The following is a 27,607-nucleotide window of genomic DNA, read 5'->3' on the forward strand; positions in this document are numbered from 1 at the left end:
GTTTAACATTTAATGGCATATAGTATGCATATACTTTTTTTGATAAATTATATATATAAGACAAATATTATGGGTTGGGCCAATCTCAAACACAAAATCCAGGCCCAGACCTAGAATTTCCAAGTTGGATTGGGCCGAGATCATCACCCATATATGTTTGACAATAAATGCTAAAATTGATTATTAAAATTTATATATTAAAAAATATTAGACAAATTATTTTGATTTTTTGAAAATCAAGGTAAGGTATATAATATATATTTTAGTTTTTCCATCACTCATATATATGTCGTAATTTCTCGCACTTCATGAAAATGATTAAAGTAAGGTTTTTATGTTTTACTAACTTATATATGGTCATATATACCTTATAATTATTATCAGTAATATATTTTTTTAAGATTTATTTCAGGTTGATAATATATTTATGTATATCTTGATTTTTCAATCCTATTTATATATATCAAACAATATCCTCATAATGCGTTTATAGTACACTTTTCATATTTTATACTTTGAACGGTTGAACCTTCATTTTTATTATCTTTCAAAATGTAAATTGAAAATTTTAAAAGTTTGTATTTTATAACGCAACTAACCAACAAACCAACCGGAAGTCCGGAACTTGAAAGGAAAGGAAACAATCCTTTGCATCTGCCCCCCACATATTTGGTTCCCAAAAATGTCCCACAAAACCGGAATGTGACGCGTGTTAGGACACACGCGCATCAAGCGAGACGCATGCGGAACCCATTTCACACCATGAAATGCACCTCCGTTAATTCCTCTCTTGCCCAAAAGCATTTCTTCTCCCATACTTCTCCATTCTACTTCAAACTGAAACTCTTGGCATCAAACACCTTTCGTGACCCACTCACCGGAGATTAATCCGGTCGAGTTCCGTCAGCCGACGCCGACGGCCATACTGGTAGGAGGTAAGTACTCTGTAACTTTTTCTCATTTCTTTTATATATATATATATATATATATATATTTTTTTTTTTTTTTTCTCATTTGTTTTCTAACATTCAAAGATCTAAACCCGCCGAAGTGGGAACCCCCTGACGCCGTTTCAAACCCTTGACACCCCCAGAATTCGAAAGTCCTCCAAAATTCGAAACTCGCCGATCATAAGCAATTAAAATTCATAAATGATAAACAATTAAGATTCATAATGGTAAACAATAGTTTGGAAAGAAACATAATTGCCATGCTAGGAACTGTTGGTGTGTTTCAACACTTTTACTGTAAGAGGATATGGCTCACAATTTATGTTGATGCAGCATGGAGTAATCTACGTCAAATGAAGTTCGGGAGCAGGATAATAAAGAGAGAAGCCAGAGGTCTAATTTCTTTTAGCAATTGGTCCTATCAACCATTTTCTAAAACCCTCTGCAACTTGAGCGGGTTATCAGAAAAAGTACCAAATAAATGCAATGATATCTTCGAAGCACCTTGTTTATTGCTCATGTATGCATTTAGGTAGTTGCTATGTCTGGAAGAGGGATTTTGGTAATAACCAAAGACCAGCAGTATTTCTACTATTGTAGTAGCAAGGCAATGTATATTTATCTGTATATCTGTAGTACAGGAGTCATAGCGTTGTGTAGCAAGTATCAGTAGATATATACTCTCATTAGCAGCGATGCTCCTTTAAATCTTTGCTTTCCATTGCTGTTACATGATCTCTGCAGATATGACTTCCAGGTCTAAGGCTGCATTTGGCATTCCTTGTTTTAAGGAATCCTCTTTGCGGTTAAAATGCCCCCAACACCAAAAAGAGGTAAGTCCTTGAAATAAGAAAAGGCAAATGAAGCCTAAGACTTAAAAATTTTTACCATTGCTGAAACCAACTGCCTCTTAGAGAGAGATATCGTATTATAGTGTAGATACAAATAAAGAGAGGGAATATTTACAAAGAACCTTTAATATTTCATGAGAGAATACATGACAACTGATGAAGGATGATTTGACCCAATCTATGAAACTGCGACACATGGACACTGACCCGACGTAAGCGACAACTCAGCATTGCGGCCTAGTACAGCTAAGTAACGGGCCCATAAAGCAGTTCGCCACATCATATCACGCAAAAGGAGGAGCTCGCCATGATGCAAGCTCCGGGTTCCCCGAGCTACCCCCAAAGGGATATTCTGAGGCAACTTCAGCTCGCAAGCTAAGAAAACCAACTCGCCTGAGCTCCCAAGCAAGCAAGTCATCTCGAGGACTATTTCTACTAAGGGTACTCTTGAAGTATTCCGAGCTCGCTGCAAAGTAGCTCATGAGTGAGCTACACGAGCATTCCGCAGGAATCTTCTATCTGACAGGTTGTACCAATCAGTCTGTGCCATATCCCTTACTGACGGCACAATCCCTGTCCTTTCGTCAGTCTACGTCCACGTCTCTCATTAGGCGAAGGCGTGCCTGTCACTTTGGGGACGTGTCACTCGCCCAGGTAAGGAGTATGTCGCAACGGCCACCTGCGCAGCCCTGGCAGGTAACGACTGTGGCAGGGGGCCCAGTGGCGGTTATGCCCGATCTCACAAAGAGTGCCCCTATAAAAGCCCTCAGGGCAGAAGAGAAACTTCTTCTTGAGACCTCCAATCTCTCGAGTATAGAAAAAAGGCGCAACCTCCACTCTTAGCCTTTGTTTTTCCCTTTACTTCCTATACACAGTACTAACTTAAGCATCGGAGTATTCCCACCGGGTAAATCCCCGGGAATCTTTCCTTTCATCTTCTCAGGTGTCGTTCGTTGCCAACAAGGAGCCAGTCAGTAGTCAGCTAGGAGTGCCTGGATCGCGCTACATCATTTGGCGCCGTCTGTGGGAAACGCTTCAAAAGGCCTTTCTCTCTAAACTCTTTCAGTTCCTTCTTCTTCCTTGAAACAATCCAACATTCATGGCTTCCCCTAGCAACGTTGGATGAAGCACGGAAATGGATAACTCCAAGGAACAACCCCAGCTTCTACTGTCTGTATTGGACAGTTCACCGTCCCCCTCTCAGCGGACGGAATCCCCAGCTTGAACGTGCCTCTCACAATGGCACCTGTCATGGCCCCACTCCCTACTACAGTCAGAACGACGTTCACCGAACCTTCAGTCGTGCCCCCAGTGACCAGCCTGAACCAGCTGGATGACCTGATGCAATGCATGAGAGCCATGCAGGCTCAAATGCAACAGTTCCAACAACTTCAGCTCTATCAACAGCACACGCTGCACCAGGTCTCCCAGTACCAGTATCAGCAGTAGTTCCCCCAACTGCCCCAACCTCAGCTTCAACAGCCTCAGCTCCATCCTCAGCACCTAGCCTCACAGTAAGCCAAGTCCTGCCACCAGAGCGAACTCTTTGGCCAGGGAGAGGCCCCCCAAAATCTCCCAAAAAACCAAGCCTCCCCCCATGGCAGACGGGAGAGACCGACTACCTCGATCTCGCTGCGGGCGGACAGGTCGGGAGGACCCCGGCTCGGTAGGTCAGCGTCGCCTCGACAATCGAAGTTTGGAACCCTGATTCTCGATAACCGGTTCAAGATCCTGGCAACAAACTCCAAGCAAGCCCCTTCTGTTCGTAGCCATCACCAGCAGACCAAGCTACCCCCGGTGCAAACCGTTCTGGATAGCGTGAAGGTGAGCAACACGAACGCCGAGCCCGTCAGGAAAAAAAGGCACTGACGCCGAGCTCGCCGATCTGTCACCCGTGATTTGCCCGAGCTCATGGGCAAAGAAGAGGTAGGCTCAGCCGAAGCCAAAGCTCCCCTCTTCTCAGTTCTATCTCCCTTGTCTTCTGAACTCCTAGCGGTACTGATCCAAAGGATTTCAAGCTCCCCCCTCTTGACAAGTATGACGGGTTGTTCGACCCGAGTGATCATGCAGATGCCTTTCAGTCACAGATGCACCTGGCATGAGCCAGTGAGTCGTGCATGTGCGTGGCCTTCTCCACTACGTTCAGGGGAGCAGCCCGCACATGGTACCGGAACTTGGCACCCGGGTCAATAAGAAGTTGGGCACAGTTCGCACAAGCCTTCACGTCCCACTTTTTCACCAGCAAGCGGTGCCCGCGAACTGAAGAAAGCATCTTCAACGTAGCATAAAGGGAGGGAGAGTCCATCAGGAGCTATATCAAGCGGTTCAACGACGCTTGTATGCAGATACCGCTCCTGGATCTCGCCGTACACCTTGCAGCAGCCAAGAAGGGCGTGAAGCACAAAGAGTTCAAGTGGTACATGGTCGTCAACCAACCCACGACCATAACCGAGTTTTTGAAACTTGCAGATAAGTTCATAGCCACCGAAGAGGAGATCAACTAGAAGGGTGAGGGCGCACCCAAAAAAAGAAAGAGAGAAGGAGAACCTTCCAGTCAGAAGGACATCCGAAGAAAAAAGGAAACAACTCGGGGTGCAAAGTCGGGTCAGCTGTTCTGAGCTCCTGCTCCGGACCGAGCTGATTACACTCCACTGAATGTGAAACATACCGAAATTCCGATGGCGATCAAGGACGCCTCGTACGTGAAGTGGCCACCCCGTCTGAGGGGGAATCCCAATGATAGAAATAAGAATCTGTATTACAACTTTCACAAAGACCACGATCACAGTACCGAGAGTTGTAAAAACCTCCGCGACGAGATAGAGGAGCCCATCCGTCGCGGATATTTGAGAAACTTTGTACAAAAATAATAATAATAATAATAATAATAATAATAATAGTAATAGAACAAGTCGGCAAGGGGAGCACAGAAGAGACGCTCCCGAGTCCAGCAGCAAGCCGGTCGAACAATCGCAGAGGCAGCCTCCAAAGGAGATGCCAGTTCGGGGGACCATCCACATGATAGTGGGAGGTTCAATCGTTGCGGGTTGTACTTCAGCGGTAGCTCGGACGTCGGTTCGTGAGGTCACCTAGGAGGAGCATAACCCTCTAAAGTGGCCAAGAACAGAAGAGTCGATTTTCTTCACAGAAGACGATGCACGAGGGGTCCATTACCCTCACGACGACGGGCTCGTGATAAAGCTAAGAATCAACGACTTCGAGGTCAGGCGCGTACTCGTCGACTCAGGTAGCTCGGCCGACATACTTTTCAAAGCTGCATTTGACCAGCTCCAGTTGCAGAGACGGGCTCGTGATAAAGCTGAGAATCAACGACTTCGAGGTCAGGCGTGTACTCGTCGACTCAGGCAGCTCGGCTGACATACTTTTCAAAGTTGCGTTTGACCAGCTCTAGTTGTAGAGAAGCGACCTATAGCCCACAAACACTCCTTTGGTAGGCTTCAACGGAGAAGTCTGACCCCTTGGGAAAATAACAGTACCTGTAGAGGTCGGCACGTGACCTTGTGTGGTCAAACTCGAGCACAACTTCGTGGTGGTAGCGACCCCTTCGCCCTACAATGCCATAGTAGGTCGATCGATCACCCATGTCCTACGGGCAGTGGTCTCCACTTACCATTTGGCTATGAAGTTCCCAACAGACTTTGGGGTGGGAGTAGCGCGGGGCGACCAACTTGAGTCCCGCAAGTGCTACGTTGTCGCCCTAAAGGGGAAAACCAAGGTAGCCGATGACCTTGAACTGGAGCGACCCATGGAGCAAGGCGAAGAGCGAGCCGCGCCCATGGAAGAAACGGTTGCGGTCCCGACCTTGACAGTAGACCCAGCTCAGATGCTCCAAATTGGTGTTTCTGTCCAAGAGCCCCTACGATCCGAATTAGTAAGTTTTCTTACTTCAAAATTTAGATATTTTTGCATGGTCCGCGGCAAAAAAATACCCGATATAGACCCTGGACTCATAACTCAAAAGCTGAACATTGATCCTGTAGTTAGGCCCATTAGACAGAAGAAACGCAACCTAGCCCTGGAACGGTGGAAAGCGGTCGACGAGGAAGTCAAGAAGCTCCTCGCAGCAGACTTCATAAGAGAAGTCCAATACCCGAGTTGGGTAGCCAACCCCGTCCTGGTAAAGAAATCCAACGGCAAGTGGCGCATGTGCATCGACTACACCGACCTGAACCGGGCTTGCCTGAAAGACTACTTCCCGCTCCCCCGAATCGAGCGTCTGGTGGACGCAACCTCAGGGCATGAGTTGCTAAGTTTCTTGGACGCCTATTCGGGCTATAACCAGATCAAGATGGACCTGGCAGACGAAGAAAAGACTGCCTTCATCACGGAGTTTGGCCTATACTGTTACAAAGTTATGCCCTTCGGGTTGAAAAACGCAGGGGCAACCTTTCAAAGGCTTGTAAATAAATTATTTGTGCCGTTAATCGGCAGAAAAGTAGAATGCTATGTGGATGACATGGTCATCAAAACTCGATTTTCACATGAATTAATACAAGACTTGCGTTCTATTTTTGAAATTTTGCGTAAGTTTAATATGAGATTGAATCCAAACAAGTGTGTGTTCGGTGTAACCTTGGGTAAGTTCCTAGGATACATCGTTAACCGACGCGGCATTGAAGCCAACCCGAATAAGGTTAAGGCCATCTTGGACATGAAACCACCCCGAAAGCTAAAGGAAGTTTAGAGGTTGAATAGCCGCATAGCCACCCTAAGCCGTTTCGTGTCTAAATCGGCGAGCCGCTGTCTGTCGTTCTTTAAGGCAATAAAGAACAAAGGGTTTGAATGGACCCAAGATTGCCAGCTTGCGTTCGACGAGCTCAAATAATACCTTACTAGCATGCCGACCTTAACCTGGCCCGACGAGGGCGATGCTTTAGAACTCTACCTCTCGGCGAGCGACGAGGTGGTCAGTTCGATACTAATTAAGGAAGTAGATCGGGTCCAACAACCCATCTATTATGTTAGTAAAGTATTGCAGGGAGCAGAAACGAGATACCCGGAGATGGAAAAGCTAGCATACGCATTGATAATTGCAGCTCCGAAGCTCCGCCCATACTTCCAAGATCATACTGTTATCGTCCTTACCGAAAAACCTCTAAGGCAAGTATTGCTTAAGCCCGAGGTCTCTAGTCGGTTGACGAAATGGGCCATTGAGCTCAGTGAGTACGACCTCCAGTACAAGCCGCGAACTGCCATTAAGGCCCAAGCCTTAGTAGATTTCATAGTTGAATGCACATTCAACTCCGAAGTTCCCAACCCGGTTGAGCGCAAAGCTCCCACCTTGGGTGAGCCCGAAGCTCCCGGATCGGTCGAGTCCGAACCCCGTGAAGTAGTAGCCAGTGTGGCACCTCTCCTAGCTCAGCCAACCGTGAGCTGGGATGAGGAGCCCTGGATCCTTCACGTAGATGTCTCCTCGAACCAACAGGGCAGCGGTGCCAGAATAGTTTTGCACGACCCAAGCGGCATGAAACTGGAGTACGCGCTATGCTTCGATTTCAAGGCATCCAACAATGAAGCAGAATACGAGGCGTTGATAGCCAGACTAGCCTTAGCCAGAGAAGTAAAAGCCAAGCACATCGTTATCGGCAGTGACTCCCAGCTCATGGTCAACCAGGTCACGGGCGAATATGAAGCTCGCAAGCCGACCATGGTCGCCTACTTAACCAAAGTTAGAGAGGCCCTGCTCAACTTCCAATCACACTTCATCATAGGGATCCCTAGGTCGGAGAACGCCAAGGCCGATGCCCTATACAAGTTAGCCAGCACTAGCGACATCACCATGAGAACCATGTACATAGAGGACCTGTCTCGGCCTAGCATTCTCGAGGGGGCAGAGGAGGTTGCTCCCGTCGTTCAAGCAGAGCCAAGCTGGATTGACCCACTCATGAGCTTCTTGTTACACGGGACCCTCCCTGCAGATCACAATGCAACCAGAAGGGTGCAACGCTAGACAACTAAATACGTTATGATAGACGAGCGGCTATACAGGGGATCCTACATGTTCCCCTACCTGCGTTGCTTGCAACCTACTAAAGCCGAGGTCGTACTCCATGACACTCATGAGGGTCTGTGCGACAGACACTTGGGGGGCAGGGCCCTTGCCCAGAAAGCGCTTCGGCAAGGGTATTATTGGCCAACAATGAAGGCAAACGCCATTGAACTCGTTAGAAAATGTGACAAATGTCAGAGACATGCCAATATTTACCACCAACCCACTACCGACCTCAAGTATCTCACCAGCCCGTGGCCCTTTGTGCAGTGGGGCATCGATCTACTCGGGCCATTCCCGCCAACAACGGGTGGAAGAAAGTTCTTAGTAGTGGCGGTGGACTATTTTACCAAGTGGGTAGAAGCCGAGCCCCTCGTGACCAACACAGCCCGAAATGTCCAAAACTTCTTTTGGAAGAACATCGTATGCCGCTTCAGACTACCTCGGGTGTTGATTTCCGACAATGGCAAACAGTTCGAGGACATCAAATTTCAAGATTGGTGCCGATACATGGGGATCCAACGGAACTTTCTTCAGTCGCGCACCCTCAAGCAAACGGTCAGACAGAAGTCATGAACAGAGCCATCCTCCGCGGACTAATGGCACAACTGGACCGAGCTAAAGGATTGTGGGCAGATGAACTACCCAGTGTCCTATGGGCCTACCGAACCACGGAGAAGACCGCCACGACAGAAACACCCTTCAGTCTCACCTATGACACCGAAGCAGTGATTCCCGCAGAGATCGAAGTACCTACGTTGCGCCTAGAAGCATACAACTATCAAACAAACGAAGATGAGCTACATACCAACCTTGACCTACTCAACGAAGTAAGGGACCTCGCGTACATTAGGACCGCAACCTACCAGCAGAGAGTAGCTCGGTACTATAACGCCAGGGTCAAGAGGTGAAACCTCCGTGTTGGTGACCTGGCCCTTCGTAAAGTTATGGTGCCTAAGCCCAGTGCTGGCAATCTCGGGTCCAACTGGGAAGGTCCTTACCAAGTGAAACGAGTGCTCGGGAAAGGAACATATGAGCTCGAGACCCTCGAAGGGAAACAAGTACCTCGAGCATGGAATATTGTCAACTTGAGGCAATATTATTTGTAAAAATCAAGCGGACTACGGGTCCCTCCCAAAGCCTAAGGGCCAGAAGACCGAGCTAACATGACCTCGGCACAAGAAGACCCCAGCTACCACTTCGGCCTGGGAGAAATCCAGGAGCAGACTACGGGTCCCTCCCAAAGCCTAAGGGCCAGAACACCAGGCTAATATGACCTCGGCACAACAGGACCCAACTGCCTCTATGGCATGGGAAAACTTCGCGAGTGAGCCACGAGCCACTCCTTCAGCCCAAGGGCCAAAACACCGAGCTAACAAAGACCTCAGCGTGAAGAAAGACACTTCAGTGGCGAAGGCAAGGTATGAAATATCAAAAGCGTAAGCAGCTCGGGTTTAAACCCTACGAAGCATAGCTCGTCCCGACATGTTGGTCGAACTGAGGAATAGACAACCTCGAACATACGTTGTAATCACTCCGTGGTATACCACAGGGGCCTTAAACGTGACAAATCGGGATAACGCCTACCGAAGAGCCCTACTTCAAGTATGTAACTTTAACAACTCAAATGATGAGATTGCTTTAGTAAAAATAAAGGGAGTTCATCATCAGAAGAAGGAAGAAACTTTCATTGTCAAAATATATATATATATATATATATATATATATATATATATATATATATATATATATATATATATAACAAGTGCAGTCACCAAGCCAAACAGCTCGGGAAAGGTTTGATCATCATAGGGCACAACCGCCCAACCGAAAACTTGTGAAAGACCGGGTTTATGGCACCCGAAAGCCATAGAAGCCCAGAGAAACGCCACCTCAAGAATCTGCCTCCTCATCCTCTGGATAATCAGGCTCCTCTTCATCTGCTTGGTCTGCTGTCTCAGGAGACAGACTCTTCATAGTAATGCCGTCGAGGTTGAGCCCGGAGAACTTCTTCCGAACCAGCCACCAGTAGAGCTTAAACCCTGAGCGGTACGAACCCGAACCATACTCCGCCTGGAGGTCATGAAATTCCTAGGAGTCTTTAAAATCCCAGACCGCTTTCTCTTGCTCAGCCTCCACCATCTGATCAAAGTTTTCGGGTCCGATTCAGAAGAGTGGACTCCAAGTCCCGCACCTTCTACCTGAGAAGCTCCCTCTCCCCCGCCATCCTCGGCAATTCCTCCCTATAGTGTGCGTTCTCTTCAGTAAGCTGAGCAATTTGAGCTTCCTGGTCGTGGACGAGCAGCTCCTGAGACTCGCTCCCCTTGCGAGTGTGATGGAGCTCGCCCCGGATCCGATCGAGCTCGACCTGGAGCTTCTGGTTGGCAGCACGCTGGTCGAGGGCGTCGACGCGATGGATGCGCGTCTGGAGAGTCATGGCATGGATGGCAGAATTTACCTATCAGTGAAAAAGAAAGATCAAAAGACAGCGGAAAAGGGCAAAACAAGAGAGGAAGAGGGAAAAGGTCACTTACCACCATGTAGTGAGTAGAGGTGAACGCGGAGAGATCTCCGAGCTCCATGTTTCCCCACTGAGCGATTTCGTCATTGGTGATTGCCTTCCGACTCCTCTGGCGAGCTACCAGATAATCATTTACCCCTTCCCAGTTTCCCACTGGGAATCAGGGGTAAGGACGGGGCTGAAGGGGGTTAAAGGGTACCTCCCCCGGCTAAGGGAGCTCGCTTCCCCCAGGGTTAGTCCCACTAGTCCCTTCAGGAGGGGGCATCGGAACCTCGGGCGCAGGAGAGGGCAGGACCGACTCGGCAGACCTAAACTCAGTGCTTCCTGAAGGCGGGGTTCGGTCAGGGCGCGTCCTCTTCACTTGGCGTCTCTGGCTGCCCAAAAGAAGGCGACGCGAATCGGCACTAGACATGATGGCTGCCACAAGACCACAAGGCATTAGTCCAACAATAAACAAAATGCATGTGTACACAATAGTCACAAGGCACTATGCGACCTGAAAGACTGACCTACCCGGGCTCAAGCCTGCCTGCACGAGCTTCTCCTCGGCTAAGTAATCCGAGCAATGAAAGCCTACTAACGCCCAAGACAACATTGTTTTCCGAGTCTCAGGGTCTAGCTCGACCTCGGGGTCCTGGATAGCGCCCCTCCAAGTAGTGGGAAAGGGCCACCCCTCGGGGTTACGGACCACAAAGTAATCCCGCTTCCAGGCGGGAATCTTATTCGACAACTCGTATAAGAGCTTATAGCCGCAACGGGGGGAGAGGTAATAAAAGCGCCTCTCCGAAGGAGCCCCAGGAGCAGCATTCTTTATGCAAAGGATAGATACAAAAATATCAAGGTCCAAAGGAAGGTAGTACTTGTGACACAGGGATATAGTCCCAACCATGTTCCGAACAGCGTTGAGATGAAGCTGGTCAATAGTGACATTGAAATGATTCAGCACCTCCACTATCAAGGGGTGCAGGGGGAGACGCAAGCCAGCCTCGAGCTGTTCTTGAAAGATCACTATATCATTGGGACCATGCTCCTAGGGGAAGTTGCTAGTAGGGAGGCTGTAAACCAGGTCCCCAGTGAGGTGAAAGTAGCGGATTAGAGACCTGAGTCTCTCCGCTGTCATTAAGGAAGGGCCAAAGGTATCAGGCTCCCTCCCCCTAGAAGTAGACGTCGTGTCGCCAGAGGCTTCCCGAGCCTCCAGGATATGCTCCCAGGCTCCTCCCGAGCTCGAGGGAGCATCATCATCTTGGCTATCGCCCTTGTGATAGGTATGGCGTGGGTACCCAGACATTGTTGACAGCGATTGGGACTCACCAAAGTAAGACAGAACGGAGCAAACTGAGGAACTCGAGTAGGCTAGGTGAAGAACACGACCTCAGAATCCAAAAGATGGCATGGAGGAAGATAGGGCCCGAGGGGGACCCCCTATTTATAGCCCACGTCCGTTCAAACTAACGGCCTGGATCAAAGCAGAGCCAACGGTCCGTAGATATCCTAACCGCACGCCTTTTGAAAAACGAAGGCGATTGGCGACACATCTTCCACGATTAAGTTAGTCGCAACCGCACAATGTTCGGAATTAAAGGCCACCTCAGCACGTTTTCGGAATCTGAAAAGTCAGGGAAGTCAGAAGATCTCTTGATTCTCACAAATGCATTTAATGGGGGTAGTCAATCAAGTTTGAATTTCGGTCAAATCAGTCCATCGCGCTTCATAAACTCCCCGTGCTAAGGCGATACTCTTAGCCCGAGGAGTGGGGGGCTTTTGATGAAGGATGATTTGACCCGATCTATGAAACGACGACATTGGACACTGACCCGACGTAAGTGATAGCTTAGCATTGTGGCCCAGTACAACTAAGTAACGGGTCCATAAAGTAGCTCACCACATCATATCGCACAAAAGGAGGAGCTCACCACGACGCAAGCTCCGGGTTCCCCAAGCTACCCCCAAAGGGATATTTCGAGGCAACTTCAGCTCGCAAGCTAAGAAAACCAACTCGCCCGAGCTCCCACGCAAGCAAGTCATCCCGATGACTAATTCTACTAGGGGTACTCCTGAAGTATTCCGAGCTCGCTACAAAGTAGCTCGTGAGTGAGCCGCACGAGCATTCCGCAGGAAGCTTCTATCTGATAGGCCATACCAATCAGGCTGCGCCATATCCCTTACTAACGACGCAGTCCCTGTCCTTTCGTCAGTCTGCGCCCACGTCTCTCAATAGGCGGAGGCGTGCCTATAACTTTGGGGATGTGTCACTCGCCCGAGTAAGGAGTATGTCGCAACGGCCACCTGTGCAGCCCTGGCAGGTAACGATTGTGGCAGGGGGCCCAGTGGCGGTTATGCCCGATCTCACAAAGAGCGCCCCTATAAAAGCCCTCAGGGCAGAAGAGAAACTTCTTCTTGAGACCTCCAATCTCTCGAGTATAGAAAAAAAGCGCAACCTCCACTCTTAGCCTTTGTTTTTCCCTTTACTTCCCATACACAGTACTAACTTAAGCATCAGAGTATTCCCACTGGGTAAATCCCCGGGAATCTTTCCTTTCATCTTCTCAGGTGTCGTTCGTTGCCAACAAGAAGCCAGTCAGCACACAGCTAGGAATGCTCAGATCACGCTACATCAACAATCATTAGAAAGGAAATTATGATCAAATTCATTTGTCGCAACTGATCTCTCAACTTCAGCAGCGTCCTCTTCTTCTGCTCCCTCCGCTGTCTCTGCTCCACCACTCTGGATCAGAAGCCGGTACTGGTGGTGCAGTGGCAGCAATATAATCTTTTCTTCTTTTCTTTTTGTTGTAAACGAAGCAGTCGTCGTTGCACAACTCTCACTCCTTCTCTCAGGCTGTTCCAGCCATGGCCAAGTGCCTCAAGTCAAAACTCAAATTCCGGAGAGTCTTGAATTTTTGAGGCTCCCACTCCGGTGGGTTCAAATCTATAAATGTTGGAAAACGAATGAAAAAAAAAACAATATATATAAGAAATGAGAAATACTTACAGTGTACTTACCTCATTTCGGTATGGCTGTCGGCGTCACCCGGCAGAACTCGACTAGGTTAATCTCCGGTGAGTGGGTTACGAAAGGGGGCTGGCGCCAAGAATTTCCATTCGAAGTAGAATGGAGGAGTATGGGAGAAGGCTTTTGAGCAAGAGTGGAATTAACGGAAGTGCATTTCACGCCGTGAAATAGGTTTCGCACGCGTTTCGCTTAATGCGCGTGTTTCATGACACGCGTCGCGTTTCGGTTTTGTGGGACGTTTTTAGGGGGCCAAGTATGTAGGGGGAAGATGCGGACCCCAAATTCGGGCCGTCGGGGTGTAGAGAGAGGTTTGGAAAGTAGAAGCACTTGTTTATTTTGAACCTGAATCCCATTTCTGTCCCGATTCATATTCCTCTCCCAACCCGACGTGTTTCCAGCCAGCGCCATCAGACCTCTGCTTCCACGTGCTTTAAAACTCTGGCCTCCGTTTCCATTTTTTCTGCATTTATCCGTTTTTATCGCCGATTGCCTCGCTCGCAAGCCGGGACCCGGGAGAGAGAGAGAGACAGAGGCAGAGGGAGGAGATTCAGGAGATGGGACTGGGGACGGGTGAGGAAGAAGCAAAGGCTGTCACAACGTCGTTAGATGATCTCATCGAAAAGGCAGGAGGATGCGCCATTGTTGACGGAGGATTTGCGACGCAGCTTGAAAGGCATGGTGCCTCCATTAATGATGCTCTGTGGAGCGCTCTTTGTTTGATCCAAAGCCCTCAACTAGTCCAACGGGTTTACTCTTCTCTTCATTTTTTTTTTTTCTCTTTCTTCATGGGTTCACTTCTTTATGCATTAATCAGTGTATGGACAAATATATGGAACTTGACTTATGTCTCCCATCCTAGTTGCATAAAGCATAATAGAGTTATGATGTCTTATCTTATAACGGCAATGGTTGAACATGAAGAGGCTCTGTTAACGTGTAGGTTCACCTGGAATATCTCGAGGCCGGTGCAGATATATTAGTAACTTCTTCGTATCAGGTTTGGGTGTCTACCATTGTCGTTGTTCATCTTTTAATCTTATTATGCCAATCAATCTATTGTTTGTTTTAGCAACACTTGTTATACTACATTCTACATTCCTTGATGTTATCGTCTTTCTGGGTGTTTTCCATTTCTACAAGTATGAACATTTTTTGACACATCTCTACTCTGCTATACTAGACTTCCGACGTGGGTTAGATAGATATCTTTAACTAGACCCTTTTTCTGTTCTGGCTTCTGATCGGCTTTCCAGGCAACAATCCCAGGATTTTTGTCCAAAGGACTATCCATTGAACAAGGAGAGGCTTTACTGCAAAAGAGTGTCAAATTGGCCGTGGAAGCCCGTGACAAGTTTTGGGACATAGCGCAAAAGAACGGCAAACATGGTTATAATCGGGCTTTGGTGGCAGCTTCTATCGGAAGCTATGGTGCTTATCTTGCTGATGGTTCAGAGTACAGGTGTTTGAATTTTTCTAGATGATACATCTCGGTTTTAAAACTTATATTGTTTTCTTTTCGATGTAAATGGCTTCTTCAATATGCTCTCAGAATTATTACATATGATCGATTGGAAATTCATCTCATTTTCCGGTTTTGTTTGTATATGGTCCATCCAGTGGGGCTTATGGACCAGATGTGAGTATGGACAAGTTGAAGGATTTCCATAGACGGAGATTACAAGTCCTTGTAGAGGCAGGGCCAGATTTGCTAGCCTTTGAGACCATACCTAACAAAATTGAAGCTCAGGTGAGTTCTTTGCAGATTTCACTTTTGTAGATTTGTCCTTGTTATGTTAGTGGGTGACCAAAATTGCATACGAAATCTCTGTTTTGTATGCATTTCTTTTGTCATTACAGATACCAGTGGTGTGTGAATAATTTATATTTACAATTTATTTGACTTATCTATGGATCTTTCATTCTTCCATAGTAACCGAGGAACTGTTTTATTTTCTTAATCCGTGGTTTTACCACCTTTGTTCTGATGGTATATTTACAACCTTGGTTTTCTGTAAGAAGTTTTCTTAATAGAAAAGATACTTGGAGCACTTTCTGATTTATTAATATATTTGATCTTCATGTGGCTGATGATAAACAACTTTTCTATTTGGTGACAAGCACAAAATGTGACGGAGAGTGCACTTTTAAATGACCCGATAGAAGAAACAAGTGGAAATTTTGTTCGGCAGTTCTGCTCTGTACTGTTACAGACCTGATATTTTCTATTGATAATCTTTAGACATAAATGAGATGGCATAAAGGGTGTTATCAAATGCTTGTTGCTATAATGGAGTAGTAATAGATGGAGAAAACATTTTCTTTATATTTTCTATTGTGGATTGGCTTTACTGATGGAAATTCTCATCAATCATTCATTCTTGTTGCTAAAAACTGCCAGAGAAGATATAGTATGCTTATCCATATCCCATCAGTGCTGTTGATTAGTAGCTTCTGGTGTGTGCATGTAATAATTATGAAATACACCCCCCCCCCCCACCAAAAAAAAAAAAAAAGAAAGCTTGGAACATTGAACCTAGCCAATGCATTTTCATATCTTTGATTTGTGCCCTTTCTCAATTCAGTCTCCTGTGTATCAATTATTTTGAGCTGTAACTGATCCAGTTTATAAGCTCTGAAGACCACACCACTTTGCTTTGTCTCTGACTCTCAGTATAGTTTTGTGGTAGAACCTTATAAATATTTATTGGAGCCATTTTAGTGCTAAATTATGGATTAAGTTGTTTGACAGAGTTCTTTCAAAATCAAAAGTGATATTAATAGAAATATTTTTCTTTCATAGTAAGCATTGCTTACCTGAACCAGGTCCATAGTAACAAAAATTCACAGATATTTTTCACTTTAGGCTCAGTTTGGAAGGAGTACAAATACAAATATGTAGAGTGCAAACCTTGTATTTTGTATGTATTTGCACTCTTTCCAAACTGAGCCTTAGTAAAATGGGGTATTATAAAAATTGTTGTCTTTCCATGGGATAGGGTCTTTTCCAGGGGTTGATGACCTACTCCAAAATGGCATGTTAATGTGCTTTGTTGGGATGGACATTGTTATGTAGACTGTTCCTGGTTTCTCCCCTCACAGTTAAGGTAGCTTTTCCAGTGTAGCAAGCAGGTGGATGCTTGGAAATATTTGGCCATTCACTATAGAACCCTTTTATCCTTTGGGATTGCTAATGTTAAGTGGCATAACTTTTTTTTTTCAAAAATGTGGTGTGGATGCCTAGATGGTTTCTTGACCACATGTATGGTGTACCTCACACATTATAATAGCTCAATTTTGTTTTTTCTTGGTGATATATGATTTATATCAGGGCTAAGTTGCAGGTCCCAGAATCATTAATATTATTCCACCAGAAAAAAAAAAAAAAACTGAACCATTAATATTAGAGATCTACACTTAATGCAGGAACAGGATTGATCAGTTGACAACACATAATTTGGACTAGTATGATTATGGTTTCTAACTGTATGCATAGGAATTAATTTGTTATGCCTTTGGCTCAGAAAAGTGGTTTATCTTTCTAAATCTGAAAAATATATCAGTTTTTTATAGAATTTCTTTCAAATGGGTCCATGTTGTTATGGCATTTCATCTTTGTAATTCTTATTATTGTCATTAAAAAATCATGTTTGATCTTTGTTAATTATCAACAATGGAAAGAAAAAGCAATACATCATATTAACTCTTAGGCCCTGTTTTGTTCGCGGGAATAGGGGTCTGGAATCAGAATTGGAATGGGCTATTCCGATTCTAACTGTTTGGTTGAGTGGAGCTGGAATCCCATTCCTATTCCTGCTGTAATGGCACCATTCCCTACCATTCCCTACCCCTCCCTTGCGAATGAAATCCCATTCCTGCTTATTCCAATTCCCATTTCCATTCCTGTCTGAACCAAATAAACTATGGGAATAGACCATTCTGATTCCAATTCCGACTGCGAACAAAATGGACCCTTAGTTTCCAAAAAAACATAGACTCTTCAAAAGTTGTTTCGCTTTTTATTATCCTAGCTTCTGAAAAGCTATATACAGGCCTGTGCTGAGCTGCTTGATGAAGAGAATGTCCAAATTCCATGTTGGATCTGCTTCAACTCTGTAGATGGTGAACATGCTCCATCAGGAGAGAGCTTTAAGGAGTGTCTTGATATAATAAACACGAGTAAGAGAGTAAATGCTGTTGGAATAAATTGCACACCACCCCATTTTGTAGAAAATCTAATCTGCAAGTTTAGGGAGGTAAGCAAGCAGGATTCCCGTTATAATAATTTTTATCCATATTGTTATATAATCAGTGTTTTGAGCTATACTTTCTTCTTCTTCTGCCCAGTCAACTGAAAAGGCCATAATTGTTTATCCCAATAGTGGAGAGGTATGGGATGGAAGAACAAAGAGATGGCTGGTAAGTGTAAGATTGAGCTATGACATCTGTTGCTTTCTTATTTGTTCCAGAACAAATTTACCATGTTTTGCTCTTGAATATTACCCTTTACTCACTGGAAGCATATTAAAAGTAGCACGTGTTTTCTTGTTATCACTCTTGATGGTTTATTTTCTTGGAGTGAAACCTACTCATGATTTGTACCAATGTTTGTGCCTAGCCACATAGGTGGATGCATAAGGCAATATACCTTGCTTGACCCAGGCATGGCGCTTTCAAAAGGAACATGCCTAGGTTGAAGCACAAGGCAACCAAAGCACACTTTTTGTAATCCCTTTTGTTACTTAAGACTACATTTGGTTGCAGTGCAAATCTGAACCAGATACAAATTTTGTACCCAGTTAAGTTTTGCATCTATTTGTTTGTAACTATGGTTCGTACTCCATGATACAAAAATTGTATCTTTTTTGTTGCATTTGCACTCACTAGCAGTTCAAATTTTGCATTTCAAAAAACTGATACAAAATTTGCACCACCTTCCTCCAACCTTAATTCTCTCTCAAATAAAGTGGGGACAACATTATCTTTCTTCTTACCTCACTCCCAAACAAATAACCCTTATCCTCCCTCCATTTTCTTGCATGTAAGGTAGACCATATCAATTTCCTTCCTATTTTGCTTTTCACAATCAAAGAAGATAAGGTCAAATTAGCAATAGTAGACCAAAATTTACAGTCACCCTATTTGCATTCCCATGCATTTACACCATTGCAAATGAAATTTGAACTGCAACCAAACTGGGCCTTATTTTTAAAGCGTTTCACACCTTTGTAATGGTCTATTATCAACTTCTAGATAGACGTAAAATATTTTGGGTTTCACAAAATCGATTTTCCTGTATATACAAAATATTTTGGGATTGTTTTGCCTCGACACAAGGGACCATTCTCCAACTTCAGGTCTATCAACCCTCCACCTCCGTGAAGTCCCCAAGCTTCAGGCCTTATTCTATAGTTACCATGTAACTTTGAAATTTGATGTTGGCATTCTCTATGCTTTCATGGATTCGTACATTCTTCTATGTATTTGGATCATGGTGTTCTATAGATATTGAATTGTCAATGTTTTTATAAGATATATAGCTATGGATCATCACATTATGCCATTATGGAGGTTTATGTGTTTTTATTTGATATAGACTCCAGATTTGCATATTATTAATTTTTAAGTTCTTTATTTTTATGCTTTTGAAAAGCTGTGCCTTGCTTCATCTGGGCATTCTGCGCACATCATGCCTTGAAGAACCTAGGTAGTTTAATTTTTCCACTTCAGCAAAGTCCTTTGGGCTGATGCATTTATTCAACCTGTTCACATTGATAAGATCACTTTCTCATTTATATTATTATTATTATTATTAGCCTCTTCTTGATTTGGGTTGACAGCCTTCGAAGTGCTTTGATGACGAAAATTTTGAAATATTTGCAACAAGATGGCGTGATGCAGGAGCCAAACTCATTGGAGGATGTTGTCGAACAACACCTTCCACCATTCGAGCAATCTCAAGGGCTTTTAAAGAAGCATCCTGAGTTCCAATGTTTCGTTTTAAGAGGGTTCTCAGTCCAGTAGCCAAAAAAGAAGAGGGTACTCGGTAATTAGGACCTTACATGTCTTTTTCTTTTTTTTTTTTTTTTGTTATTGTTTTTATTTAATTTATGGTAGAGGTACTTTTCATGTCTTTGTGCTGTACATTCCTTGCCAATTTTATAATTTGCTTTGGTTCATGTGTTTGGCTACAACCCTCAAGGCTCTAGCGAAAAGTGCTATCGTCGTTTTGGTCTTTCTTTCAAGGCAAACAAACGAGAGTCTATTTTCCGGTATTGCATGAATTTGTATGTATAAGCTTGCAGAAAGGCTGACAATGAATGGTGGATTGGAGCTGAGCCTTTTGGCCTTGCCAGCTTGGCGGCCATGTGTTTGTCCAAGTCGGGTTGGGTTCATTTAAGCCAATTTTTTAATATGCTAGGAGTATTCATTATTTAAGACTGAAATTAGAAAATACACAGCAATCCAATGCTCAAAACCAGTTAGACTTCATCCGTTTTAGGTCATGTTCGGTAGTACCTAAAGGTAAAACTAGCGGAGAGGCCCCTGCGTTCAGTTGAAGGTAAAATGTTTTCTTAAAAAACGTGTAAATAAGGGTGGGAAAAAAATACTTGTTTCAGTAAAATCATAAAATAGTAAAGGGTACATATGTCAAATTACTTGGTTTTGTTTACTCGAATTGTAAACCACATATGCAGTATAAATAGTGATTCAAAATAAGAAGAGCGTTCCAAAAAGGTATATTCCATCCTCTCAATAAATCATTAAGAGAGACAAAATTCTTCATAGATGATGGCAAAATGCAGAGCTCTTAAGGTTATGAGTTTAGTTAACTATTGAACCTGTATTTGTCTTCACTAAAATTCATTGTATTTTTTAATGGAGATCAGGGTTTACAACAAGGTTTGGCATAGTCTATATCGACTTCAAAACCCTTAAGAGGTATCCAAAGATATGTCTACTGGTTCAGAGAATTACTTAACAGAAAGAAGCACTAAGCATGCAGCACTGGCCAACCTCTCCCTCCTTATCCTTCTCTCACATGTCTTGTATGGTATTCTTTACCAACTATTAGTACTCAAGTGAAGAACACATATGAAGGAGAGAGAAGCAAATACAAAAAAGCCAAATGTGGCAATCAGCTTCCAAAATAAATTGATACATGCAGTGAAAAGTGCTCTGCCTGGAAATAGAGAAGATTTTACTCCTGGTGGACTGCTTTCATTAATAGGAAAAAGAAGATATAATCTTTTATGAAGTGCTCTTACCAAATAGCAAGTGAACTTCACCAAAAATTAAGTACAATGATACTCCCCACATCCAATTTAAGATCCCCCATTACAAAGACCCAACATTGCCCATAAGTTGTAACCACACCTTTCTGTTTACACCTTTAATTCTGGATATGCTAGCAACCTGTTCACAATCAATGAGCAAAATTCTGCAACTAGCATGCTTTTAGACATTGCTTTATCTTAAAAAATGTGTCTTTCTCTCCTTATATGGTGTTGAAATCTCTCTCCTCTCTCTTTCTCTCTCTCTCTTTCCTCTCTCTCTCTCTCTCTCTCTCTCTCTCCTTCGAGCTTCTTACCACACCTCATATTTGGAGAGGTTGATAATATCTTGCTTGACTGAGAATGATCGGCCTTCTGAAGTGTTGAACATAGAAATAAAGAAATCCCACATAAATTTTGTCATACTACATCAAATGAACAAGTGCTTCATGTCTTACTCATGTTCTTTACTTCTTTATACATCAAACAAATACTTGGAAGCCGGAAACCCCTTGATTTCAAATAATCTAACATCAAAATACTACTCAAGAATAATAACCATGCAAGAGCCTCAAATGTAGGAAGAACTGGATTTCCCAATACCCTCTTAGTATCAGATCCTTCAACCTAACTTCTTGTAAACACCTTCTAAAACGGCTTAACAGAAAAAGTTCCCATCCACAATCTTGCATTTAGTTCATTAATATCCACCTTCAGTGCTTCCAATATTAAAAATATAACAGAAAACTATTCCAATTCTCTATCTAATATAATATGCCTGAATATCAGACTCCACACAACCTATTCATACCCCTCTTTTCAAAGCATTGACTAACTGTGGTGCTCTTGTGCTCAGCCTTTACAATCTTGAACAAATGTCACCAAGCCTTCCTTCCCCACACCATTCAGATTCCTAAAATCTCACTCTGGCACATCTTCGAAAGAGATTACTATCCACAGTAAACAAAAAGAAGCACAAATACTCACATAGCAGATTACTTGCGGGAGTAATGGTACACCTGTTTGTTGAAACACCAACTATAGTTAAATATTTGATTCCATTATCGTATTTTAAGCCAATGTCTATGTGGCAGGGCCACAGGGGTGTCAAGCATCATAAGTAACTTCTGTTATCTCTGTAAGAGGATCAGTGGAATTCCCTAACTTTAGCACTTAGTCCAATCATTGTAACTAAACAGCCAATTTGTTGAACTTCCCAACAATGTACAAGGCACTTACAAAAACATTAAGGGAGGAGAATAGATTGTTGATTGGAACAGGTACCTGGACTCTGGAGTTCATATACCCGGGAAAAATGGGTTTGGAGCACCTAGCATCCTGACCTATAAAACGAGAGGCTACCATACTGCTAACGAGGGTACATATACTAATAGGAAACGAAAAGAAATTAAAGCTCTTTACCAAGCCTCAAAACACTTGAAAAGGAAAGAAAAAAAAGAGTTTGGTTGTGGTGGAAATCAGTTGCCAATAGGAAGGGAGGAGTTACTCAGATATCACCCAAAAATATCAGAGAAATCCATATACTGGTTGTCTTCTTGAAATACTTGCTATCACATGCCAAAGCACATGTACTAGAAGAACCCAAGCAACAACCAGAAGAACCCAGGCAACAACTAGTAATTCCAAAAAAAGGCATTCATACGCAGGCATTCTGTGTCCAACATTACTAAAGCCTAATTCCAAAACTCAGCATAGAAATACATCCTATCAATATAATATAAGTCTGAAATCCAAAGACATACTTGAGATAAAAAATGAGATGGGAAAAACAAAGAATTTATAGACATACAAACACTAGGAGAACCGAAGCAAGAACCCAAACGGCAGTATTAGAAGAACCCAGACAACAAGAACTATAGCACAAAAAAAAACAAGTCAACACATAGTTCAATATCAGTACAAAAAATCTTGGTTTGATGTAAATAAAGCAGAAACATACAAACACCGGAAGAACACTGAACCCAAACGGCAGTACAAGAAGAACCCCCAAGCAGCAAGAATGAAAACCAGAAGAAAATAGAACGAGAAGTTCATATAAGAAGATATAGATAAATAGATAGATAGAGAGATCAGCATGCAAATACATCTGCCTAGGAGAAGAAATAATTATGGCTAAAAATTATTATTATATCTATTTACCTAGGCAATCAAACACAACCGAGCATGCAAGTGACGGCCTATCAGATTAATCCTACAAGTGACAGGCTATCAGATTAATCCCAATCGAGTGCTATCAGATTAATCAAACATCGACAAAGAGACAGATTAATCCTTAAGCATGCAAGTGACGGATTAATCCCAGTCGAGCAGTGACAGTAGGTTATCAGAGCATGCAAGGTAGATTTCCTTCGTCATTCGTTCTCCTGTGCAAGGATCGTCAGATGGAAAACAGTGTCAAGATCGTCGGAGGGCAAAACAAAGAGGGCAAAAGGTCACCGGAAATGGCCAAGGTTGTCGTTCGTCGTTCATTCGTCCGTTCTCCTTTGTCATTCATTCTCCTGTGCAAGGATTGTCGAAGGGCAAAACAAAGAGGGCAAATCCTCGAAGGTCGACGATAGGGAAACTCGAAGGTCGACGTTCTCTGGCGACCTTTGCCCTCGGAGAGAGTTTGGCGATGCTCAAAAGTGAAATTGATGCTCTGCCCGAAGATCGTCGGAGGGCAAAAGTGAAATTGATGCTTTGCTCTGTTTTTCACGTATAAAATATTTGCACGTGAGATGCAAAATATACTCACATGAGTTAGATTCCGTTTTCTGAATGGAGAAAGCACCCATTATATATATATATATATATTATTTTAAAAATAAGGGCTTATTTTTTAAGTCCAAATTTTCAGCTTTTTTTAAGTGCTTAAACACTTATTCAATTTTTATAATAGTATTTTATGAAAGTAATTTTATAAAAGCATTTTTATAAAAATATTTTTACAAAAAGCACTTTTAAGAAAGTACTTTTATAACAGTGCTTTCAAAAAGTACATTTTAAAATTTTGAAAGAATAAAAAACAAAATAGTAATAAATACTTATTTAAGTATTTATTAGAGAAAAAAACTACTAAACACAATATAAAACAAGTGTTTATTTTAAAAAATAAACACTTGAAATATTTGGGTGCCAAATGCAAATAAGTGCTTATTTAAATAAGCACTCCCAAACATTGCCTTAATATAATAAAAGAAAGAGTAGAATAAAATTTCGGCATGGAAAAGACATAGGACCCGTTTGTGAGAACTGACCCGACGATTCAGCTAAATTGGTTCAGTTTCTTTAAAATGCTCCAAAAAGAGGCTGAAGTAGTCATGACTCATGACCAGACACCAGGCCATCAAAGACCAAATCTTGGCCATCCCCCTAAGCCGTGATACTAATAAAGAGAACAACTGGGTCTGGCCAAACATAAAAAATGGTAAAGTCTCATCAAAATTGGTCTATAAGTTCTTAGACAAAGATCCTCTCATCCTGTCTAGGGTAAAATACAAAAATCTCCCCTAAAGTTTTTTATAATCATAAAAATCTCTCTTATAGTTTTATTTTAGCAAAAACCTTTCTTTTATTTTTGAAAAATTCAACAAATACCTCCCTTCTGTCAATGACCAAGACGGAAAACATTAAAGAGATTGATATTTTTTTCTCAAAATACCTATTTTACCCTTTTACGAATTAATGTGCATCTGGAACATTGTTCATCTTCTTCCTCACAACACTGACAGAATGGCGGTGCACTCCCCCCACTAACCTTCCCTCTTCTTGAATTTCCCTCTGACTCTCTCTCTCTCTCTCCACCAACACAGAATAGCACTATTCATCATTCCCCTCTCTCTATCATTCTTCAATATCCATCAATGGCATCTCTACGTCTCCTCTTGCTCTCCCTCTTCTTCTTTTCTCTTTCTGAGGCTTCCCCACGAGCCACTTTGTTCCTCCTCATCATGAAAGATGGTGCAACCCAACCATGGATGAAATACGTTTTGGTGGAGTAGTCATCCTTGAATTAGTGTTCATCAACAATGGCAAACCAGGGTCTTGTAAATGCCGCCACCGTCTATTTGTTTCCTGCCAAAACCTAGCAGGGACACTGATTCCATGAGGCCCAATCCGAGCTTGAGAAACCCCATTGTGCTCCTATACTCCAAAAGTTCTGCCAAATGAGACACCCTCAGTATCAAATGTAGTGAGATTGGTGGGAATTGGTGACCCGTTTTTGAAATTGGCATTCATTGCAAACTGGTTCCTATAAGCCAAAGTAGTGGTAAGGAGATCAACAGAAGTTTTGAATCGACAAAGAGAAATAAAGGAATAGAGAGCGACCTGAAGAACTACGGAAATGGCGAGAGAAAGATCAAACGTTGTTACTGTCTTCAATTTTTCTTACGTCCTTTCCCTAAGGACTCGTACAAGAAAAGTAACTCATCTGTATAATACAAACTTTGCAATGGAAAAAATGGGATGCAAGGACCCTAAACCAAACTCTTGAAAACACAAATTTCTACGAGACAAATCAAAAGAGAAAATTCAAGACCAAGAATGCACCTTTGTTCTCCTCCCAGAAAAAGAATCAACTCAAGGTCTTAAAGGACCAGATTCAACTAGAAATAAAATATTGGAATGAAAACAAAAGGAGAGTCAGATAAAGATTTCCGAGAAAAGAATGAACTATGATTTTAATTTAACAAACCCCCTGTAATTTTGAAAAAAAAAAAAAACATGCGGTTACAAACCTCAACGGGAGGTTTGTGGAATTGACATCAATTATATGCTTAACAGTCTTTACAAAGTCGACAACACTTGAATCCCGATGTAATCTACCATCAAACGATGACCTCCTACCTTCATCAATCATTAATTGCTGCAATGCATGAACCACGGTTCCAGATCCAATGGATTTTTTCTTGTCAATAGTGTAATCTAAACTTCTTGTTAAAGGATTTGCCATTCTAGTTCTGCCCAGCCAACGTTGCTGATCAATGGGTTTTGAGTTCTCCATCTGATCTATTCCTATAGGACCATCAATCTTCCCTCTCAATGGTGTTGTCCTCCTCCACTCCAGTGTAGCCTTTCTGGTATTACTCAAATTGGGCATTGGAGCGGCCTTCATCTTACTAATCAAAAGTGAGAATGATTCCCCATGACATGAAATTGATAAACTCCGTGCAGACGTGAACAACATTTTTGAAGCTACTGAAACTCCGGCAGCATTGCCCATCCTCGTCGAATCAGGCAAGTGGTTTGGTGGGTCGAGGAGTGACTAGACGCCTCCGCTTGGCAGACTGAGATCGTTTGATCAAAGACGGCAATGGTGTTGAAGCGGTTGTCAAGGTAGTGGGCACGTGGGCCTCGAAATAAGAGGAGGTGGGCATCGTCTAGAAGAAGAAGAAATAAAAGAGGTGGAAGTGGAAGGGGACATGTACCTAGACCTGATTTCTTTGGATTTCGGTCTCCAAGAACCAAGACGCCATTGTCCTTTTCAAAAGGTAATATGGGAAGCCTTTTTAGATTTCGATGAATCTCTTATTGTTGTGAGGAGGTAACTGGAGTGCTTGATGGAGAGGTCTATTGCAATCTTTTGGAGGGGGGAGTGCACTACAATGCATGTAAGGAAGAAGATGAGCGGTGTTCGAGTGGATCATAGAGAGATGGCTAAAATAGGTATTTGAAAAAAATGATAATCTCTATAACGTCGTCTTGATCATTGACGGAAGGGAGGTATTTGTTGAATTTTTCAAAAATAGAGAGGAGGTTTTTGTTAAAATGAAATTATAGAAAATGTTTTTATTATTGCCAGAAACTTCTGGGAAGATTTTTGTATTTTACCCTAATGTGTAACAATTGCATTGAGAACACTCCTGTGAGTAAATGCTGGAAGGAAATCAGATAGAAACCGCCAGAATCAAGACCAACACGTATTGATGGTGCAGCAAAAAGAAGTAATGGCAACGCTGCTGCGGGAGGAGTGTTTCGTGACCATTTGGGCAATTGGAAAGGAGGATTTATCGCTTACATTGGAAATGCGTCAAACGACATTGCAGAACTATGGGCTGTCAGAGTGGCTCTCACACAAGTTTGGAACCTGGGATTCAAAAACATTCGGATTCTCTTTCCATGGAGGCTTGCTATTTGCTAATATGAAGGAAGAAAATGATCACCTTTTATAGAGGAATTGGACGGTCCAAATAACCCACTGCTACAAAGAAGTCTGGATTGGACTTCGAAAGAAAGATTTAGGGTGCATTTGGTTAGAGGGAATAGGACCCTGGAATTAGAATCGGAATGGGTCATTCCCGACCCATCCCAAAGAATTTGGTTGAGTGGAATGAGAATTCCATTCCAATTTTTGCTGGAATGGGATTCCCATTCTGGTCCATTTATTTAATTATTTATTTTTTTGACAGAAAACACCCTATTCGATTCCAACCCTTTTTCCGTTCAAGTTTGAAAGCTATGTAAGCAACTCTTTCAACCTCCATACTACACGCTGCAGCGCCGTCGATCCCATCTCCGATGAAGTAAGACAACCGTCAATCAACCCCATCTTTGATGAGTTAAGACTGTCGTCGACCATCCTTCGTCCTCCTCCTCCTCCTTCTTCTTCTTCCAAATCAGCCACCACCTTTGCCGCTGCCAATCCCATCTCTTCAATTTCTAGAGTTCTGTAAATATCAGAAACCAGAAAGTAGAAGCATGATGTACGAACACTATGTGAGAATGGACTTAAGGAAGTCGACGGAGCAAGGAAATTCATCAAGGAAGAGAAGTTTCAGGTCATCGATCTCAACGACATGTCTATGGAGTCTATCCCCAATCCGTCTCTGAACCTCACCACTATCAGCAATCAAAATATTTCTGCTATCTACAATTTTTTATTAGCCTCTTGGTTTCTATTTTGCTTAGCTCTTGAGTTCTTTTTATCTCCACATATCAAATCTTAATGCAGTAAATGAGTCTCAAATTGTATGGCTTCTGGTTCTACTTC

At 43.1% G+C, this 27,607-nt stretch overlaps 1 protein-coding gene and 1 pseudogene across 1 annotated transcript; one reads left to right on the forward strand and one right to left on the reverse strand.

Annotated features, from left to right (window-relative positions):
- The first annotated feature begins 799 nt into the window (after window positions 1-799).
- LOC148854820 (homocysteine S-methyltransferase 1-like) lies at window positions 800-19,521 on the forward strand. The gene is made up of 8 exons (XM_088986271.1): window positions 800-935; window positions 13,371-14,091; window positions 14,286-14,342; window positions 14,599-14,804; window positions 14,963-15,092; window positions 17,395-17,598; window positions 17,690-17,761; window positions 19,183-19,521. Exons 2-8 carry the CDS (start codon window positions 13,900-13,902, stop codon window positions 19,324-19,326), a joined length of 1,005 nt encoding a protein of 334 aa, XP_088842397.1. The 5' UTR covers window positions 800-935; window positions 13,371-13,899; the 3' UTR covers window positions 19,327-19,521.
- A 4,897-nt stretch (window positions 19,522-24,418) lies between these two features.
- On the reverse strand, window positions 24,419-27,376 carry LOC148854821 (QWRF motif-containing protein 2-like; annotated as a pseudogene).
- Window positions 27,377-27,607: the final 231 nt, after the last annotated feature.

The sequence above is a fragment of the Nelumbo lutea genome, chromosome 4, assembly GCF_056320005.1.
Source record: "Nelumbo lutea isolate HS-2025 chromosome 4, American lotus-T2T, whole genome shotgun sequence".
NCBI classification, from domain to species: Eukaryota; Viridiplantae; Streptophyta; class Magnoliopsida; order Proteales; family Nelumbonaceae; genus Nelumbo; species Nelumbo lutea.

Excerpts from the sequence above, each read along its gene's own strand:
- LOC148854820 (XM_088986271.1), top strand. The coding sequence starts at position 13,900 with ATGGGACTGGGGACGGGTGAGGAAGAAGCAAAGGCTGTCACAACGTCG. Across the intron at positions 14,343-14,598 it reads TAGTAACTTCTTCGTATCAG|GCAACAATCCCAGGATTTTT; the intron begins GTTTGGGTGTCT and ends TCGGCTTTCCAG. Across the intron at positions 15,093-17,394 it reads CTAACAAAATTGAAGCTCAG|GCCTGTGCTGAGCTGCTTGA; the intron begins GTGAGTTCTTTG and ends AGCTATATACAG.